Source organism: Heteronotia binoei, chromosome 2 (genome assembly GCF_032191835.1).
Source record: "Heteronotia binoei isolate CCM8104 ecotype False Entrance Well chromosome 2, APGP_CSIRO_Hbin_v1, whole genome shotgun sequence".
Classification (NCBI taxonomy): Eukaryota; Metazoa; Chordata; class Lepidosauria; order Squamata; family Gekkonidae; genus Heteronotia; species Heteronotia binoei.
The window spans coordinates 151,929,357-151,951,501 of NC_083224.1; the positions used below are offsets into that span (position 1 = coordinate 151,929,357).

The window sequence follows — 22,145 nt, forward strand, 5'->3', positions numbered from 1 at the left end:
TTACACACAAGATATAGAAACAAAGAGAGGAGTGAGCGAGATAGGGCTAGGAGAAATGGGGTAATACTATACTAGATCTTGGAGTATGATTCAGCCTGAAGATGAACAAAAGGAGGGGGGTACATGTAGAATGACTGGAGCTTTATACGGGGAAAATCTGACATGAGTTGGGTTGCTGCTTTTTGAGTGGTCAGCAGGACACAAGGACTATAATAATAATTTTTAATTTATATCCCCGCCCTCCCCGCTGAAGCAGGCTCAGGGTGGCTTACATGGCATAAAATGCAGACATTATAATAATACAATAATAAAATACACTAATTACATAACAATTATATTTCTCAATTAAAATATACTATTATATTAAAACCATCAATTAAAACTATCAAATTTAAAACCAACAAATATGGCAAAAATGGGATGTATTTATACCTGAAAATGTATCCAAAGGTATGGCTGGGTGTGTTAAACATCTACTGTAGTACATAGAAGGCTTGTATTGCAGGTGTCAGGTACAAATTATTTGGAGAGTCAAAACTATCAGCTGGCAAAAAAACTCGGGTCACACCATTGCAACCAAAAGCACCAATTCTATAAACATTGGTTCCCTTGTTCTATTCCTGATGTCCCACACCACATTTCTCATAGCCATGATACAAGGCTCAGACAAGAATGGAATGGAGATCTTTAAAAACAGGATCCACAATCAGTGTCCTCTTCCTGAGGACTACTGAGTTCCCTCTTGTTAGTGTGGTAAAGGAAGAAACAATTTTCCCAGACAGGAAATGAATGTTTGGAAACAAGTGCATAATTAGGCATGCTCATCAGAGAATACATAAGGTTCTCAGTTATCTGTTTCAAAAACTTTCTCTACAAAAATCAAAAATTTAAAAACATCAGTTACAAACTAGTTTTACTAGTTTGGAATGGCTCTTAAAAGTGTATTCTGTGATCATCATGATCCTGCATTGAGCAGGGGGTTGGACTAGATGGCCTGTATGGCCCCTTCCAACTCTGTGATTCTATATTGATAGAGTTTAAGATACTTGATCATTGCTGTAACAAATGCATCTGACACCAAATACAAGAATGAATGTGGGCCTTTATGTATTTCAGTGTATGCATGTATATTGAATTTCAAGTTGATATTCCTCTGAAGTTTAACTTGTAAAGGGCATTTGTAATGTACTTAAACTAGAGAATATAATGTCAAGTAAAAGGCAGGATTAATGTTAAAAAAAGAAGATTGTGTAGCTAGGTTCATAGTTGACATCTGGGGAACTATTTTTCATTGCAGATGTCCTCAAAAGAAGTGTGTGGTGCACAGAAGTTCTGTTTCAGTATCCCTGGAGGATGCAGTCCACTTGACCCAGAATGTTACTTTATGAAATCAGAGGCAATTGAGAGTGGTGCTTTCAGATTTGAAATGAGTGGACTTTCAGATGGATACGTAGCTATTGGCTTTTCTGATGACACTATTATGGTGAGATAAATGTCAGAAAGCAAAAACAGGAGCAGGTGGATGTGTATTTTAAATACCTCTCACATGTGCAAGAGATACCTAAATTCTAACCAGCCATCAGAAGGACCACAGACAAACATGGCAGTTATAACCAATCTATGGGCAGTAACAGAGAAATTTAAAACACTATCAGTTAGCACCTTTGGTGGTCCTGATGAAGGCAGAAATTTATTATAATAATATTGTTTTTAATGGAATGTCACCAAAATTCACATTAGTTGGTTCAGATTTAATAGCAAACTGTGATTGACTTTACGTGAATGAACTCCTGTTTTCTTGCTTTCACTTCTTCCTCTTCAGTTTACATGCAGTCATTCAAACAGCTTCTGCCTAATTTGTGCAAACAATAGTTTGCTAGTACAATGGACCACCAAACTATGGTTTCACTTGTAAAATGAAATTAATATCAAGACTGTTAGCTATAGCCAGAATTACATTGACAGCTGTGTGGAAAGATAAGATACCCATGATTTAGTAATGGCAAGCTTGACACTGAGCTTATGCTCAGTAATAACTGCTGGAGGATTAACCTGTTGTCCTGCCTTTATTTATATATCTAAATCTTTTCCTAGGGCAATGATGACATCTATATTTGTGGTAGGAATGATTCAGATCACGTTGATGTTCAACATGCCTTCTCAACTGGACGTACTACTCCAAGTATTAAACCTCTGGTACTAACTGTCTTTCAATGCTACAGTGTTTTTTTAAAAAACAGTATTCTAAGTATTATACAGAATGTAGAAGGACGCTTGGGGCTCTTTAGCTTGGAGAAACGTCGACTGCGGGGTGACATGATAGAGGTTTACAAGATAATGCATGGGGTAGAGAAAGAAGTACTTTTCTCCCTTTCTCACAATACAAGAACTCGTGGGCATTTGATGAAATTGCTGAGCAGTCGGGTTAAAACGGATAAAAGGAAGTACCTGTACTTCTTCACCCAAAGGGTGATTAACATGTGGAATTCACTGCCACAGGAGGTGGTGGCGGCTGCAAGCATAGCCACCTTCAAGAGGGGTTTAGATAAAAATATGGAGCAGAGGTCCATCAGTGGCTATTAGCCACAGTGTGTGTGTATATATAAAATTTTTTGCCACTGTGTGACACAGAGTGTTGGACTGGATGGGCCGTTGGCCTGATCCAACATGGCTTCTCTTATGTTCTTATGTGGTCACTGATGTCCTGCACCCTGTTGCCTTCAGTGTTTCAAGAGTGAAATATCACTCTTCCCCAGATGCAACTGTTCAGAACCTTTCCCTTTTCTTGCTTTTAAAAAACACACACACAAAAAAACATTTCTTGTGCCCCTACTAGTAATTTCTACATGAGCCTGGTTGTTGAGAGAGTAAAAGGAATTGACCTCTAAATGGGATTGTGGTGATTGACTTTTCTCAGGGATTGCTGACTGGAATCTAATAGTACATATATTTTCTGAAAATACTCATGGATTTTCAAATGTTCAGTATAATTTTTTTTGTGGTCTGATTCCTCCGCCCCTTTGCAAAGCACTTATGGGGGGGGGGCTTCAATTACTCATTCTAAAGAAAAGGCAGAGATATTTCAAGAGCTGCAAAATAATTTTAATTCATTGCTGTCAATTTTCAATGATTTTTGTATTTATAAATGTATCACTATATGTACCATAACCACCGCCAAGCATATTAATTGGTGTTTTTTTCCAGGAGAATGTGGAAATTTTGGAAACATCCTTTAAGAATGGAATCATCAGATGTTCTTTCATTTCAAGAAATGCCATCTCAACTCAGTCAAGAACCAGTGACAGCTTGTATTATGTATTTTTGGCTTATGGGCCATCATCTGCTGGTGAGTCCCATGTCAAATTGGGAAAGAGAGATAGCATTTACAGGAGTAATTCAGTCACTTGTAAATTAAGAACAGCCAAAATACTTTACTTGTGGTAAGTATTTTAGAATAATCAAGAGACTTTTATTATTGCTGTGTAAGTGCGCTAAGTAGTTACATGTAATGCTACTCATTAACACTTGTCATAGCACACAAAAGCTCTTTAGGTTCTGGACTGATTCATAACATTATTATTCTTACACTATATGAATAAACATATTAAATAAACCTGCAATATTTATAGTTTGTTTAGAATATAGGTAGACAGCAATCAGATAGACAAGATTCCTATAACTTTAATAATTTTGTAGATGAGGAAATTTCAGCTGGTGCTGTTTACCTTACATTGTTAGATGCACCTGCTGAACTACCCCTCTTCTGTTCAACAGTTAAAGCTACAGGGTCCCTTCCCTCAAGATACACAGTGTCATCTTAAACAGATTTATACCCTTCTATGTCCACTAAAGTCAGTGAGTTTAGAAGGATGTAACTCAGTTTAGGATGTCCTTGATGGGTAGCTGTTCTTCCCTATGTGTTGCGTAATCTGAGGCAGAACTTCATCTTTCGTAGAGGGAGGCATTGTGATTGCTGGTTATTATTTCTTTCTTTTAAATATTCAAAGGGAAGATACTGAAGCATTCAAGAACACCCTTCATCACTAAACAGAAGGTGAACATTTCAAGTTCTGGAACACAAGGTGGCTCCCAGTCTACACCCTTGATTATTAAGGCTCATGGTAAGTTATTGTCTGAGAGCAGACTCACAATGTTGTGCCTTTCTAATCTGGTTTTTGTGGTACCACATGAAGGCAAACCTAATGAAATTTGGTTTTATGAATGGCTTTCACATGTGTACATGGCTGACAAATATAAGGGGGAAATGTTCCTTCTACAGGAACTTCTGTTCCTTCTACAAGGACTACCCACGATAAATAGCATCAATCTTTTACCACAGTCCAGCCCTAAGCAGAGTTAGTTATTCTGTTTAGAATTACAATAGGAGTGGCCAAACTTGCTTAACATAAAAGCCACATAGAATATTCATCAGATGTCTGTGAGCTGCAAGATATAGATGTCAGATGTTTGAAAGTCATAAAGCAGGAAGGAAGGAAGATAGTGAGAGAGAAGTGGAAAGAAAGTAACTTTAAATGCATTTTCCAAGCCTCTGGGTGGCTTGACTTGGAGAAGTGATTTAAAGAGAGAAATGCTTTCTCCTAGCCAACCAACAGAGTGGTGGAGGCTTTGAGAGCCACACAATATGTGTAAATGAGCCACATGTGGCCACCCCTGGATTACACTGTTTAGGATTTTGTTTAGGACTACGCTGTTACTTGCCTTGCAGATTCTGAAGGCTTTGATGGTCTTTGTTTTGTAAAGATTCCTGGTAGTCTATTTTGTAATGGGCTATGCTTTACACTGTGATAGCCCTCTATTACTGCATGTATAATTAAGTTTATTCTTGCTACATGCCCTCCTGTACTAAGTTTCTTGCTGAGCGATTAACAGGGTGATCCTTAGAAGGGTGTAGTTTTGCTTAGGATTACACTGTAAGAGCTACTTTGAATATTACTTTACAAACTTGAGCTCAGGTGCATTTAAAAATGCATGTCAGATTAATGAGGAAATTCTACATCAGGGGTGTCAAACATGTGGCCCATGGGCCGGATCAGGCCCGCAGAGGGCTCCAATCAGGCCCTCCAGCAGCTGGCTGCCATCTGCTTAATTTTCCCTTGCCTGCTTTTTTCGGTCGCCATTTTGTGTTTCTCCCTGGATAAGCCAGAGCAGCAAGGCAGCCTTTCCCTCTCCCCCTACCCTTTTCCCAAAGGGAGGAGGAGGGAGGAGCAGCCTCAGCCAATGAGGGAGTTTGGCTCTATAGCTCTGCTGGTTAAGTTTGTCAGGCTCAATTAATCACTCTGCAGAGCTACTGAGACAAGCCTCTCTTCTTTCTAATGAATGGCTGAGGCTCCTCTCCCTCCTCCTGCCTTGGAGAAGGAAAGAAAGAGCCAGAGCTTCCTTTGCCCAGTCTCCACCATTAGGAGAGCTACAAAGAATGCTTTTAAGACTAGCAATGTTTTAGTGAAGGTATGAATTTTTTGTCTTGCTACAAAGAGAGAGAGAGAGAGAGAGAGAGAGAGAGAGAGAGAGAGTTTTGTTGGGCTTGTAACTGGGCTTCCCTCCTCTTTTTCACTGTACTCATGCCCTCCAGTCTTTCTCAATAGGAAAGCATGTGAACTATTTAGAAGAGAAATATCAGCATTAGGCTGAGAGTGTGTTCCACCCCAGGTTTACCCAGCAAATTTTCCTTATTTTTTCTTTCACATTTTCCTTTGATTGGGGGTCTTGAATTTAGATTCCCAGATAGTAGACTGACACTGACCACTGTACATGGCTGTCTCTGTTCTTGTAGTTGTTTTTTTTTTTTTGGGGGGGGGGAGTTGTATTTTTTTTTTTGAGTTGTCATTTTTCTGGGTGAAATCATTGTTTTGTAGACAAGCACATAGCCCTCAGTCTGTGCCATGGTGCTTTCACATGTTCTTGACTAGTATGTGAAGCAACTTCTGTACAAAAGTTCACAGTGCCCAACTGCTTCATGTTCCTCTGGGTCTTAGGCTCTAAACATTGACTATGAGATGTCTGTAATGAATGTCAATGAATCAAAAGTAGGTTTGCAACTTACAGATGTGCACACCTGAACAGCACATATTCAAAACTGGTACAGCACAGATATTGTCTGCAGTTTTTGATGCAATAATTCATAGCAAGAGGTGACATTTATCAGAGACTGTAAAACAAAATATTGCAAGTGGGCTAATATTTTAAGCATGTTTTATTTTAAGCAAAAAAACCCCAACTTTAATTGTGTGTCTGTGCCCTTTATAAAGTTTATATGTCCACTACCTGGCATTACATTTTATGATACACATGGCTCTGCCCAACAAGGTCTCATTTATGTCATATCCGTCCCTCATAACAAATTAGTTTGACACCCCTGTTCTACATCTTCCAGAGCAGATCTGGAAGTTCTGCTCAAATTATTTTTCCTCTAGGGATTGCTACATTACATTTGCATATAAGTTAAAAGACTGATGTGTTCACCGATGCAGCTGAAGAAGTAGCATCTCGAGATATAATACATCGGTGGGAAATTGATGAAATCACTGTAATGTTTTAATAAATGAAAGTTTATCTCTCATTTCTGCTGATTATTTTTAAGGGGCTCTCATGTTGGTTGCTTGGATGACCACAGGCAGCTTAGGAATGGTATTTGCTAGGTACTTGAAGTCCATTAAAAAGCCTCTTCTGGGAAAAGATGTTTGGTTTCAGGTATGTATGTAAGTGTCTGGTCTATGATTGGACAGAGAGGGCTGTCATGCTGGTAGGTCCAGAGAACAAGGTACAAATAGATAAGAGACCTTACAGGATCAATTTCTGATGGTGAAAGTATATCTGAGTGTTTGAACAGCACAGAACATAAAACTAGTTGGTTGAATTTTTAAATAATTTATTAATCAAACAAAAAGGTTTACCTCTTAGTTCACAACCAGAGTTTTTTGAGGCTGGTAACCATGATAAGGTAAATGAAAACAATTAATACAACAGGGAGGGATGGTGGCTCAGTGGTAAAGCATCTGCTTGGTAAGCAGAAGGTCCCAGGTTCAATTCCCGGGATCTCCAACTAAAAAGGGTCCAGCCAAATAGGCATGAAAAACCTCAACTTGAGACCCTGGAGAGCTGCTGCCAGTCTGAGTAGACAATACTGACTTTGATGGACCGAGGGTCTGATTCAGTATAAGGCAGTTTCATATGTTCAAGAATACTAATTTTTAAAATAAAGTTAGCAATACAAATTCACTGTCATTCAAAGTGTATACGATTTTCTGCTTCTTTCCAGTTAACTGGATGCAATTAAAAACAAATACCTTGTATGTCTCCTTTCTCAGATGCAAATTGGCTTAATAGCAACATTTAGCATTTATATAGTATTTTGCAAGTGTTTAAAACATTTCAGATGCATTATTTCATAATGTTTTACAATAGCCTTGTGAAGTCACTTTTATGGATCCTATATTGCAGCTCAGGGGCTGAGATGAGAACGTAGTACAGTAGCTTGCCTGAATAAGTTTGTGGTTAGGTCTTTTTTTACATGGTATTCTTGACATGCATTCACCCTGGGAACTTGTAGCCATACTGCAGCTGTGAGTCCCTATTGGCAGTTCATGTAAAACATAACATGTAGTTTGGCCTGAGTGGTAGCTGAACTGAAGACCTCACAGTCTTAGCCTAGCAACACCCTCACTTGTATAACTGTTGTATAAAGCAACACCCTCACTTGTATAACTGTTGTGTATCTTTCAAGCATGATGGCAATAATTATGGCAGCAGGCAACCTTTTTCACCCCAAATGCAAAATATATATATATATATATTTTAAAAATACAGCATCTTTCTGTGAAGGTGTTATTGCTGCAGAGAACAAAATGGGCAGGGGGAGGCAAGGGTTGTGCTTGGAGACATGCTTGGAGCAAAACAAGCTCCATGGGGCGCTGCTACTGGCTTCACCTTGTGCAGGTCTGAATGGTGATGAGGACTATAAGCCATGCCTGTTGCCTTCTCCCACACCACTGGCCCCTTGGTTGCTTGAGCAAAGGTTTAGATGCCAAGCTAAATGGTCTGGTGTGCCACTCTTGGCTCACAAGCCAGGGGTTGCCTACACCAAATGACACAAACAATACCTCTAAATCTTCATGCTATTGCTCCTGGTCTTTTTTGTTTCCATGGCATTGCCATGTGTGGCAAGATAGTATACTCTAGTATGTTTTGCTGTGCCTGGGATTTTTCTCTCTCTGTAGAAGTGAAATTTGTTACCCTTTTCTGGTCAAGGCAGCTTTCTATATATTCATTACTGCTGAAGCAGATCAGTCTCCTTCTTTGGGCTTTTCACATTTCTGCCTGCAGATGGTGAAAGAGAATCATTAATTTTATTTAAGAAGGGATCGTTCCCATGGCTCTTGAGGAACAAATAATATGTCTTTTTAAAATGTCCATTCTGTATAGAAGTGACATACCAGTTAAACTGAAGCAATTTTTAATATTTTATTGTCTTCTAATCTAAGACTTTGATTTCCTTTTTCTTTTAGATTCACTTTTGGATGATGTTGCTAACTGTAGCTGCAGCAATAACTGCTTTCATACTGGCCTTTGTAGCAAGAAAAGGATGGAGTAGTGTAAGTTGTGTAAATTAAGAAAGATCTGACATCTAAGGCCCTGGGAACAACTAATTTTGGAAAATTAGGATCTCGGTCAGTGGTTATAAAATGTACACAGTACTTTTTAAAAAAGCTTTGGTTCTTTTTGTCTGCAGAAATATAGACATTTGTCCCTTTGAGGTGGTAAGGTTTGCATTGGTTGGCTTTTCCACCTTGTTTTCATTTGAGAAGTGAATGAGCCCCTACAGCATTGTTTATCTTTCTGTGTGCAATTTAGCTGTGAATGGATATTCTTTCAATTCTTCACATATGCGAGAAAATGGATATCTGTAGAGTAAAGAATTAAGATTATTTTAGTTTTGAAGAACTGAAATATGTGCCATATCCTCTAATCTCAGCTACCTCAGACAAAGTCTACTGACTTTTTTGTGGCATTAATTTTAATATAAAATTAAACCATGGTTGTAACACTTAAGGAATTTCCCTTTTTCAGTTAGGTGATTTGACAGGTAAAAATGAGATAGATATGTCAATTATACTTTCCCTTCTTCCACAGGGTGCAGAAGTTCATGCCATTATTGGATGCATTGTTATGATTCTGTCTTTCTTTCAGCCACTGATAGCTTTTTTCCGTCCTTCTCCTCAAAATAACAGGCTTGTATATCATACATTCAATAAGAATACATTACGTGTATATGTTTACTGTACTTGCTGTAGAAGCATGTTTAACTTGGTTAAAACTGTTCTGGAATGTATAGAAATGTGGCAGAGTTCTTTTTTTGTTCTGATTTGACATTTTCAAAGGGTCAGCCAACACTTCTGGAGATTAATTATATTTCCACAATTAAAAGGGCTAGCGTCTTATTTAAAATAAATGAAAACAAGGAATTTGGAGAATTTGATACAGATATTTTTTTAAAAGCAAAAAGTCCCCCGATGGGTGGGGAGGGGGAAATAAATAGTCTCTGTGGGGACAAGGGCAGAGAAAATGGCTACCATGTGGGTGGGAAAATCCACCCATATGGCAACCATCCAAGCTTTATTGTGATTTTTCCCAAAATTTTACAGCAAAGCTATTTGGAAAAGATGGAGAAGAACCAGGAAACTCCAGCAGGTGCAGAAATGTACCATGGTGCTGCAGTGAAGCAGGAAAACCCCCAACTTCTCAAAAGCATTGAACCCAGCTCAGATAATGCGTGTGAAACTGGTCTTTGTAATATGGAAGCAGAAACACTTAGGTCTGACTGCCACCATTTCATGACCTGACATCTGTTGGATGCTGTGCTACAACAGTCATTCACCTTCTGAATTCTCTTGTCTGCACAAGATTATCCTGTTGCAAATTGCTGTTGTAGCACATCAATAGTGGAATATCCAACAATATGTAGACACAGCCGTTGTCACTCTCAGCTTTGTCAATCTCAGTTATTTACATTTTGCTAGCTGTGTTGGATCTCCAGCTTCTGGCCTGAAACACCTAGGAGGAGGAGTCTGTCAAGAGTCACTGGAGAGCTCTTAGCTCTCTGTGTACTTAGCCTAGACATGCTTACAGAGTCTCTCAGTTCCTTAGGGAAGCCAAAGAAGTGGTGGGAGCACCTGTAAGTTCCCAAGCTTTGACTACAAAGTAGACATACACAGTGTAATTCTTATGAGGACTGCTTCACATGTTACAAATTCTGCACACACCCCCCCCCCCATGTGTCTGCCCTGTTAGTTTCAATCAGTCATGTGCTGGAGGGTTGCATGGTTCGAACAATTCCCAAGTGTGTGGACATGATTCAGATTGGGACTGTGGCACATGGGGAACGGGGGCCTTAAGCCTCCCCACCTGTGTTGTTTTTGCAGCTTTACACAACCTGGAGATCTGCTATTTGCCCCATTCAGGAAAATTATGTAAAATGTTCAGCAGGACAAATAGTGGGCTCCCTGTGACTACTTCAGGTCAGAAACATGGCACAAGAAGGAAGTCTTAAGACCCCTCTCCTGTTTGTTTTGAACTGGGTCTGCATGCACATGGGAAGCAAACTGAGTATAAAACTCTCAGAGCGTGCCTAATCCAAAGGACCAGGGCAAACGTAGGAGTGGGGGACACAAGGACATTGTAACCTGGGAACTGGTCCTCAGAGTACAAGAAAGCACTGAGTTCAGTGCTTTATTTGCCCAGTTGCACTGAGAAATCAGACAGTCTGTGTCTTGGTTATACTGGTTTTCTGTTGATGTGTGGTTAGCAAGGACGAGGAGCTGTTGCACTTGAAACTCACTGTAACCAAGATAAAGAAGCTGGTTTATGTATTTAAACATTTAAGCTGTAGATGGTAGGATCAAGTCTCCACATTCAAACATTTGTGTTGGCAGTGTCTGATTAAACTTCTTTATATAATCATTAGAGATGAAACTGGGTGTAGGTCAGGATTGTGATTACCAAGGTGCATGCAGTTATGAGCTTCTCCAGTTTTTATACCATAAATTGCATGAATCAGATGAAGAGAAGCAGTTCTGCATGGTCACAACGTAGGAACTGATTAGAGGAGAAATTTCAGATAGCAAGAACTCACCGTGGCCTGTTTTCCGAGCCAAAGCTCTTGGGCTGCATGAAATAATAACCAAAATATGTTTTTGAACATGTGCACAGAACAGTTCCCCATATCATTGCGTAACCACAACCAGTCTACACACATCTGACATTAAGCTAATGAATTTCAGGCATTAAGCTAATTAAGCATGAATTTCAGGTAGGACTGAACATCAGTACACCTGGATTTACGCTAAAATTAAATCCTGATTCTGCAGCTATCTGTAGCTATCTATAGAGTCCACTGTAGATACACTGTGCAGGAGTAATGATAGGAGTTAACCTCCTTTAGGTTGTTTGTGGTGGCCATCTGTTGAATTTTTCTGCAGCCTATGTGGAAGATGGAAGAATAGTACTGGATGTATACATTCATCTATATAAATTGAAGTCCTGGTAGGGTTGTAGATATTTTAATGTATGATTTATAATGTGATGAACTATAATAGTGGTCCCCAGTATGGCACTCAGAAGAAGACCAAAGAGGCAGAGTGTTTCCTGGAGGCCACTAGCTTTTTAAGGGGAAAATCCAAAGAATCTTGAATGGAATGGGGAGAAACGAGGGAGTTTAAGGTTATGCTCTAACAGCCAGCTAACTAGCACAATGTGGAGATTATTGCAGCCCCATACCTTCAGCTTGGGCACAGGCACAGCCTTTATGTCTCTGAGCATGGCAGCCTTTCCTTGTGGCAGTGCAAGGAGAACATCCTCCCCTTTCTTGGGAAACTGACACCAAAGAGAAAACAGAGTTGGCCTCATTTGCAGCCATTTTGTGATGGCCCCACACAGTGACAGGAATTTTGTGATTGGCTCCTTCCTCATAGTAACCATTTTGTGATGATACTGCTACCCTTTTTTTGAAATTCCAAAAGTGCCTGCAGATTTTATAATATTGGGAAATGCTGGATTAGAATAAGAAAAAGTTGTATGTGGCTTCTCCAGAAGGCTGTCAAAAGCCACCTTGCCAAATCAGGACCACATCCCTGGGAAAAGCTGTTGATCTTATCGCTGTATCTCAAGCCATTTCAACTAAAACTTCAGGCACTCTTTCCAAGAGACATCTAATAGGTTTTCCTGACAGGCAACTAAAAAATAATAATACCCATTGCAATCCAGTGGTTTTTTTTTAAATGACACAACTTATGTGAGGCCCAGTAATTCAGGACTTATGGAAAACAAACGTTCACCTTATTCACTGGTTTGGGGTGTGAATACACAGTGCGGCTGCTATGTCATTTTCCCCAGTGACAGCCCTGGGTGTGCTGGTAAAGAAAGAATTTTTTATTTGTTACTGAGTGAAAGAGAACCTTGCCACCCACGCACAGTCTATTCCATCACAAATAAGCATGATACCTTAATGTTTACACCTTAAAGAAGAAAGATATCTAACACAGTGTTTTGCATTGCATCAACAGGAGGTTCATTTTTAATTGGTTTCACATGCTTAATGCATTAGTCATCAAAATATTGGCAGGTAAGTGGAAGTTTCTTTCTGACTTAGTACAAATGCTCCCATTGAATAAGAGAGTCTAGAAATTTGCATGACTTTGATGGGATACACCTTATTTTTAAAAAATCTGGCAACTGCAATGGAATGTGAACACTCTGATCCTGATTCCAGTGGTAGGCAGTAGCTTGGCAGAGGCGAGGAACTAATATACCTAAGGAGAACTTGACTGGATTTCTTTATTATGTACATATGCTCAGAATAAAAGAAAACATTTCTATCTCTGGAGTCTTATAGAGCAGGGATGACCAATGGTAGCTCTCCAGATGTTTTTACCTACAACTCTCATCAGCCCTAGCCATTGGCCATGCTGTCTGGGGCTGATGGGAGTTGTAGGCAAAAACATCTGGAGAGCTACCGTTGGCCACCCCTGTTATAGAGAAACTGAAGCACAAGCAGTCATTTATATTGAGTGCATAGACATTCAACAGCCATGGGTGGAGCTTGCAAAAAGAGCATATCTATATTCAAAAAGAGCATATCTATATTCAGACTTGCAGTGGGGTAAAAGTCATTTCTTCTTCCCAAGGAAATCTTAGGAATTATGGGTTTTATTAGGAACACCAGGAATTTCTTACTGAGAATTCTTACCTCTCGACAATTCCCATGATTCTTTTTGGGGAATCCATGACAACTGATAGTGGAAAGTGCCATTAAGTCACCATTGATTTATGGCAACCTGTAGGATTTTCAAGGCAAGAAACACAAAGAGGTGGTTTGTCATGATAGTGAAAGTGATATAAAAACTATTTGTTCATAATGCAAGCAGAGCCCCTTCATTCCGCACAGTTAGAGCTCCTGTGGCCACAGGCTTATGTTTCTACACCCCACTTTGTTTCCCTGCATTATGCTGAATCCCATCTTTTTCCAGTTCATAACTTCCAGATTATGCAGGGGGAAATAATGCAATCAAAATAAAGTAGACTACACATTAAGTAGATTTATTAAAAGGTATTAAATTGAAATAGTTAACATCATTCTAAGAAATTAGACTACTTCCAGGGCCGGCCCTGACACTAGGCAAACTAGGTGATTGCCTAGGCTGCCAGCCTTTTGGGGCGCCAAATTGAGCAATCCCCAATGTGATTTGGTGCCGTTATCAGTGCGTGGGGGGGGGGCACCATAAGTTAGCCTTGCCTAGGGTGCCAGACAGTCTAGGACAAGCCCTGACTACTTCTTGAAGAAATTGGCATTGTTTAGTGCTGAATTTACAGACCTTTCCTTTTCTTTCAAAAAAGTGCAATTTTGCATAGACAGAGAAGAAATGTAAGAGTAAGAACTTTGTTTCATCTTTTCTCTGCAACCTATTCCCATTTGTCACCTATCTACTCTTGTTGGAAGCTTCTGTTCTGTTACTTGGACCCTCCATGTGCTGAAAAGTAGTATTTTACTATGTCTGAGAGCCTAGCTACATTAACTATTGTTCCCAAGAAGTTCCCAGGTAAAACTAAATTTCTCATGTACATGGTAGCCTGATTTGGACTGGGACAATGGAACACTGGAAGATGGTGCTTCACCAGGTGAGCCTCAAGGGAGAGGAATTCCAGAGGGAAAGTGCCATCTCTGAAAAAGCTTTGTCCCTGGTTGCAGGTAATGGTACAGGGGACTTGTGGGGAGGATCTCAGCTGGCAGGCTGGACTACATTCCTGTGGGCTGCAGTGGAAGAAGGCTAAATGTGTCCCTTCCTTTCATGAAAAGCACTTGTGCACAAACAGCCTATTGGGACAAAGGCTAGGAATTTTATTTTAACTGGAGGAGCGTTCCACTAAACAATCATCCATGGACAGGCTGAAGAAGTACAGTTCTTGAACAGTTTTACCACTGATTCTACTGAATGTATTAACTGCCCTTAGAATCTGGAATGGGGAATTGAAATGTGCTGTAAAACAGCTGTCATCAAAATGTAACTTGCTCGTTGTGTTTTTTCTTTTTTTATCTTAGATGCTGACCTATTTTTGGGATTAAAAATGCTCAGCTCTCCTAACCACTGGATGGTTAAAACCATGGGCGGCTTTGTAGGTTGGGAGGCACTGATAGCCATTGCACTGGATGTAAATCTCTGGTTGAAAAAGAGAGGTACTTTTTGATTCTAATTCACACGTACCAATGTTTGCTGTCTGTATCTAATAAAGTAACAGCGCAAAGCAAAATTTAGTAACATTCCTGTCTTTTACATTTTTAGAAATTTATGACGATTCACAAGCAAAGGTAATCATTCCCCACAAACAATTTGTTTTATAGCTATCTAGAACTGTGTTGTTGTAAAACAGAATGTCTAGGGGAGGCTGATTATTTTTAAAGGAGTGTGTTTTGCTTTCCCATATACAGCTGCTTGGTTTTTAAATGTTTTCCTGCTGAAAAATGTTTTTACCTCTTGCAGGGGGGGGGGGAATAAATTACCTGGCATGGGAGGAAAGTCACTCGCCCCTTTGCCATTTTCTTCTTTGAGAGTTGCATCTGGAAACAAACAAAAATCTCTTTTAAGCAAACCCCCTGTACTAAATCAGAAGTTCAGGATAGTCAGGAAAACAAGACGTTCTAAGGGAACTGGTTGGTTACATGTTAGTGCATGTAACAAGGTCCCAGCACCTCTTTTTAAAAAGCAAAGCCTCTTTTTGAGGGGAGGGAGGGTTTATGCAAAGAATGGAAAGGGAGGGTTTATTTCACCACTTGCCATTTCTCAAGATCTCTCTAATGGATTCAGATGCATGTTTACCTTGCAGGAAAGAAAGCAGCTAGTGGGCAAATATTGGCACAAAGAAACAGCAGGTGGGAATATTATCATTGTATGTAGAATAGCCAGGAATGTGTGGTATAGCCAGGAGATGTGTAGTAAGCATTATGTGTACTTGTTAAGGCATTAGGGTTATTGTCCCCTTTCATTACCTAGCCATTTGTCAGCTTTCGGTTCTCCCTATCAGAAGAAGCATTGCTTTTCTTCAAGGTACTGGCACTGTATCTTAGCCATAGAGTATGCAGCTGTCCCAAGCTCTTGACTGGTGGGGGGAGTGACTGCCTCCCACAGAGGGGAATAACAGGAAGAACTGGCAGCTATGCCAAGTGGTACAGGAAAACTAAGGTTAACAAACATATCAAGATTTGGATGTGTGTGTGTGTATAATCTGTGCATAAAAATCTAAGTAAAGAAGAATTTTCGCTTCAAGTTAATATTTGTTTTTCCTTTTAGGTGAAAAGTGAAATATTACTACTGCTAATATATCTATGTGGCAGTCTGGGATTTGTAATAGCCCTTCTTGTGGGTATTGGAAAAAGTTAACATGGTGGAAGAATGAAAAGTTTTGCTACTCACTTATATCACAAAAGGAGATGATAGACCATTCTAATTTCCTCAGTTCAGCTTCTAGCAGTAACTATTGAGTACTTACTGAAAAGACAGTGGTTAAGAGTACTGCATAATTTTATCTGATTCATCATTTTAATTCAAATTTAATTTAAATTAAAATGATTCATCATTTTAAAAATTCTGTTTTCCAAAGGAAGGTCCAAATTCAGGAGTGGATTCACTTTATTTACCTGATATGTAAACACTGCAGAAGATGGACATATTTGGCCTAAGGTACATAACATATGTATATACCGGAGGAAAACTTTGCCCGTTTATGTTTTGTTACTTTAACAGTCAGCAGATGATTTTCTTTAGTATAAGAATTCATCAATCCTTAGAATTAGCATAGGGCTTGCAGTGCCATCCTAAACAAAGCTACACCCTTTTAAGGGAGCCAGTTTGGTGTAATGCAGGGGTGGCCAATGATAGCTCTCTGGATGTTTTTTTTGCCTACAACTCCCATCAGCCCTAGCCATTGGCCATGCTGGCTGGGGCTGATGGGAGTTGTAGGCAAAACACATCTGGAGAGCTACCATTGACCACTCCTGGTGTAATTGTTAAGATCAGAGGACTCTAATCAGGAGAACTGGGTTTGATTCCCCACTTCTCCACATGCAGCTGCTGAGCTACCTTGAATCAGTCACAAGTTATCTCAGCTGTTCTCTCAACAGCAGTTCTTGAAGAGCTCTGTTGTGGGGAGAGGAAGGGAAGGAGATTGTAAGCCACTCTGAGACTCTAAGTGAAGGGCGGAGTATAAATCCAGTCTCCTCTTTTACTAAGGCCATTTTTTTAAAGTTAGAAATACAGTCTGAGTAGTCTTTTGATGTGAGTGAATTCTGAGGCTGCAATTGCATATATGAACATATGAAGCTGCCTTATACTGAATCAGACCCTTGGTCCATCAAAGTCAGTATTGTTTTCTCAGACTAGCAGCGGCTCTCCAGGGTCTCAAGCTGAGGTTTTTCACACCTGTTTGCCTGGACCCTTTTTTGGAGATGCCAGGGATTGAACCTGGGACCTTCTGCTTCCCAAGCAGATGCTCTACCACTGAGCCACCGTCCCTCCCCATTCACCGTCCCTTCACTTCAATTCTACAACAATGTTCTTGGAAGTAAACCTCATTGACTGGTTTGGAATTCATTCCTGATTATCATTAGGGTTCCAGAGATCTGTGGCTGCTCCAATATATAGAAATTTCATACAAGTTCAGGCTCTCTAATTCCCCTTGAGGAACCTGATCTGTGTTTGAATTCCTTGGTATGATTATCAGGTGTCTCTTTGAAAATGAGTGGAAGCTTTTGAGATTGGGAGAATGCCACTTTTTGATGGTTCACAGCATACATATTTAATTATTACGATCACCAAATTCATATAGTTTAATATGATTTTGCTGTTCTGATATCCCTAATCTCATCAATATTATCAAGGGGTTGTATATCTCAAATTACAAATGATAGATTCCTGTGTTTTAAAATGTACATAAAGCATTCATTCAGAGTCAGTACACTTCCAGTTACCTGATGAGAGCAAAAAATGGGGCATGAGCACCAACTTCATAGCTCATTTGCAAGCTTCCAAGCATCTTCCAGCTAGGATTTCCAGTGTGGAGGGGGTGATTCTGGCACCATGATCTGATAAGGAACCTACAGAAAACGCACTGTTTATCCAAACCATTGCTCACATAAAGCTATCCTGGCCAAACAATATATCAGGCTCCCGTACATCACAAGCCATATTATAAATTGTTCATAATTAGAAACAGCCTATATGCAGAGCAGATAATTTTTTTAAAAAGGAGAGCCAAGCCACAGAATGTCCTGCATCCTGACACAGAAGTGCAAAATACACACAAGGGATGAACCTAAGCTAGAGTGATTGTTTCTAGTTACTTCTCATTACCTGGCTAACCTTCACTCTTTTCAGAACTTCTGTTTTCCAGCCTTCTTCTCTTTCCTAGCCAGGCAAAGTAGCCATTGGGTGGGTACACTGAGTGCTCCCTGTGAAGTCTTTTGGGAGGGGGAACCTACCTGAAAGCCACTAGGCCCAGCACTATTGCCACCCCCATTCAGTTTGTTATCTGCCTACTACTATCTCTGGCCTGTTCAAGTCCCCTTTTCCATTATGAGACCTCCTTCTCCCCTCTCAGTCACCTGAGACAGCCAGCAACCACAGCAGAGGATCTCCTCCTTTCAACCATCCGCCTTCGTTTTCACTGGCTGTCCACACCATTGCCTGCCCACAGCCTTTGGTGCTGATTGAATGAAAATAATGTTACGGCCTGTGTATATAAAAAACACTTTGGGATGTCTGGTCCTTGGCATACACAGTGAAGAATTAGTGACTGGAGAAGGTGGGAACCAGGAGGGTACAAGCAATAAGTTCCCCTCCCCAGGGAAAATATTTGGACAGGCCATGTTGGTGGCAAGCCCTAGTGGAAAATGGAATGGACTTTATCTGATCTGGAAAACAGTTTTTATGTTCTTAATAATTTTTCATAATACTGCAACTGATGGCATAATGAACTTCTTAGATGATTTTTAAATGTCAAATTTTATACTACTTTTGTAATGTTCATATGGTATATGATTAAATATGATCTTTTAAAGTATAGGATCCTTTTAATAATGAAGTCTTGAATATGCAATCATCACTAGTGAGTGAACTCTGTTTACAAAACTACACTGTCACAACAGTGGAAAGATTTACTGTCAAGGCTGTTTTGAAACAAGTTTGAATTATTAAATTGCTAGAATCTGTTTGCCTTAGTCCATTATATCTTTTGTTTGTTTTTAAGGTAATAATTGAGTTTGATATGCTTTGTTATGACATTTTATGGAAAAATCTGTTCTGTTAACAGTGGTGGAAGAGCTTGTTGCTTCAGAAGAAGGCTTCTTGCCCTGGAGAAAAGCACCACTGTTAGCAGAAGGGAACTGCAAGATCCTACCCACTGATCTACTGTATTACTGACAACCAATGCAGTATAATGGTTAGAGTGCCAGACAAGTATCTGGAAGACCCAGATTCAAATCCCTACTCTGGCATGGAATGCCTGGCTGGGTGATCTTGGGGGCCAGACAAACACTCTCAGCCTAACTTACCTCACAGGTGGTTGTGATGATAAAATGGAAGGGAGAAGAATTATTCCCACTGGGGAGAAAAGTGAGGTATAAATGAAGAAAATAAAGAAAACAATACACCCATTGCCTAATAATTATAACTCGACCGTGTGACTGAACAACAACTTCTATGTAAAGTGAATGATGTCTGTGGGATTCCATGCACAAACATATAGAGCCCTCATGCCGAAAAAAGAAAAGCACTGTGCTGCGGCTTGAGGTTTTATGGTGTTCTAAGGACTTGAGGGAAAGCAGACTGAGGATGGCAGCCTCTCTCCTTCCTTTCCCAGTAGTGTACTCACTCAAGCAGATCAATCAAAGAGAACAGATCCAACCGTTTTCAAACTAGCCTTACAGAAGTTAATCCCATCAGCTTCTTTAAGCATAGAATGGCCTGCTTTTAAGGCAGGTACTTTGTTTTTATCCAAACTGCTGTGGAAGGGAGGTAGAAGAGACCTGGACATCTCACTACCCCTCTTCTTCCATTTCCTTCCTTCTGTTATAGCACTAGCTGGTTTTGGCCCTTAGTTTTTGAGGTAGAATATCTTGAGCTATACAAAAGGGAAAGTTGCAAATGATTCTATAATGGACTGGGGTTAAAGAGTTGGAGGTGTTAATAAGCTGGGTTATACTTTACAAGAAAGGGCCCACAAGACTTGTGGGGTGTCCGCCTCCCCCTGCATTCTCACCAAACCCAGAATGGCTCCTGAGCTGCACTGCTGCCAGGCCCAGTGTAGCGCTGGACCACTGCCACCACTGGGCCCAGCACAGCTCCTGGGCTCCTCTGATGGCTGCCAAGACGAACCCTTTGCCTCTTTGCTGTGGACATGTGCAGGCTTTATACCTGCTACCAGGAAAGAGACAAGAAGCACAGCTAAAATGTTGTGCAGTTGACAAGACATCCGCCAAGAATTCCCCTCTTATCCAAAACCCTGTGTCCACACCCAGACTATGGCATTTAGTAGAGAGCATACAAAGATGAATAATGATTTCACGAATTCTTATGAGTATCCTTTCAAAGGTGTTGTCTCTTGCATTTCAGTCCTGAAATTACAACACTGTGAATGCTACAGAGGTGACCAGTGGGAGTCCACTGGTCAACGGACATAGCTCGCAAATACGCTCCGCCAATCAAGATCTCTGGCGGGAAGTTTAACTGGCCAGGATTGGACCAGAGGGTTGTTCCGGGTTGTGCATATAATTGGGGACCCGGCCGGCGTTCCCTCTCTTGTGATGTACTCGCTAATAAAGCATGCTGCCTTTAACGCGTCTCGTCACTCAGTACATTACAAAAGGGTTCTTAGTTGTAGCCACAATAAATATCACATAATACTAAATGTTTCTTCTTTCTCAGTCCTGGCTGGAAACAGTCTATCTCCTGGAAACCTATCACAAGTCTCCCATTATGTTAAATATAGCAGGAAATTAGTACTGTTAAGAGCTTTCAACTGTTGTTATTTGAAGGACAAGTTTCTTTGTTTCATATTATTCCACTCCTACAATGTAAAAAACATAAATCTTGCAAATCTGAAAGAATAATCAGCTGGGTTGAGTATATTGTGTCTTGCTATCCTTAGCAGGTGAATAATTGTTGGTTCCAAATGGCTTTTTATTTTATTTTATTTTCTACAATCCTGTATTTGCCAGATGAGCAAATTTGTTAAGCAAGGCTGGAGAATATGATCAAAGATGCCTGTATACAAGTACAGCAATGTAATCCTTGTAACAAATCTTTAAAATAGTTGAGTATCCATAAAAATTATAAAGCAACCTCAAACTATCCAATTTGCACAGGTATGCTGCAGTTCTAATTCAAGAAGTGTGGACATTCCAAAATAACACCTGTCCAAATAGCTTCGTGCCAGAAATGTCCAGTCATTATTAATTTGGCAACATAGTACCTAGACGTCATCCCTCAAATAAATGCTTCTATTTTAGGAACACTTCATCTTCCCAGCAGTCAAAACTACCAAAACTAAAAAATGCTATTCTTTCTACAAGGAGTGGTACCATTGCAATTTCATATGTTATGTGGAAATTGCAGAGAGTGGCCTTGGGCAGTGCCTATGACACAACCTACCACAACTCACTCCCATTGTTACCCAAATCAGTCCCCATGTCAGGCCTGTCATGCAAGAGGAAAATCCAATGCACAAGTTAAAGAACCTTTTAGTCTGATGTATACATAGCATACAGAAGAATTATACAAGAAGGATCTCAATGTCCCGGACAACCATGACAGTGAAATCGATTACCTTGAGCCAGACATCCTGGAGTGTGAAGTCAAATGGGCTTTAGAAAGCATTACTAACAACAAAGCGAGCGGAGATGATGGCATCCCAGTTGAGCTATTCAAAGTCCTAAAAGATGATGCTGTTAAAGTGATGCACACATGTCAACAAATTTGGAAAACACAACAGTGGCTACAGGATTGGAAAAGATCAGTTTATATTCCAATCCCAAAGAAGGAAATCCCAAGGAATGTTCAAACTATTGCACCATTGCACTCATTTCACATGCCAGCAAGGTCATGTTAAAGATCCTATAAGCTAGGCTTCAGCAGTATGTTGATCAGGAACTACCAGAAGTTCAAGCTGGGTTTTGGAGAGGTAGAGGAACTAGAGATCAAATTGCCAACATTCAATGGATTGTGGAGAAAGCACGGGATATCAGAAAAACATCTATTTCTGCTTCATTGACTATGCTAAAGCCTTTGATTGTGTGGATCACAACAAACTGTGGCAAGTCCTTAAAGTGATGGGCGTAGCAGACCACCTCACATGTCTCCCGAGAAACCTGTATAAGGGTCAAGAAGCAACTGTCAGAACGGGATATGGAACAACTGATTGGTTTAGAATAGGAAAATGAGTTCGACAAGGATGTATATTGTCACCCTGCTTATTTAATCTATATGCAGAGTACATCATGCGGAATGCTGGCCTGGGTGAAGCACAAACTGGAATTAAGATTGCCGGGAAAAACATCAACAACCCCAGATATGCAGATGACACTACTT

The 22,145-nt window shown here is 40.1% G+C and overlaps 1 protein-coding gene across 1 annotated transcript in view; it reads left to right on the plus strand.

The window, feature by feature from the left end:
* The window catches only part of LOC132567360 (putative ferric-chelate reductase 1), a 32,405-nt gene extending 16,317 nt beyond the window's left edge, over window positions 1-16,088 (plus strand). Inside the window, exons 6-17 of the mRNA XM_060233035.1 lie at window positions 1,298-1,483; window positions 2,095-2,196; window positions 3,205-3,346; window positions 4,008-4,121; window positions 6,599-6,708; window positions 8,523-8,609; window positions 9,148-9,282; window positions 9,660-9,829; window positions 12,549-12,634; window positions 14,609-14,743; window positions 14,850-14,875; window positions 15,855-16,088. Of these exons, the coding sequence (XP_060089018.1) occupies window positions 1,298-1,483; window positions 2,095-2,196; window positions 3,205-3,346; window positions 4,008-4,121; window positions 6,599-6,708; window positions 8,523-8,609; window positions 9,148-9,282; window positions 9,660-9,829; window positions 12,549-12,634; window positions 14,609-14,743; window positions 14,850-14,875; window positions 15,855-15,944 (1,383 nt within the window). The 3' untranslated portion in view covers window positions 15,945-16,088. The remainder of the gene's footprint in view (window positions 1-1,297; window positions 1,484-2,094; window positions 2,197-3,204; window positions 3,347-4,007; window positions 4,122-6,598; window positions 6,709-8,522; window positions 8,610-9,147; window positions 9,283-9,659; window positions 9,830-12,548; window positions 12,635-14,608; window positions 14,744-14,849; window positions 14,876-15,854) is intronic.
* The last annotated feature ends 6,057 nt before the right edge of the window (window positions 16,089-22,145 follow it).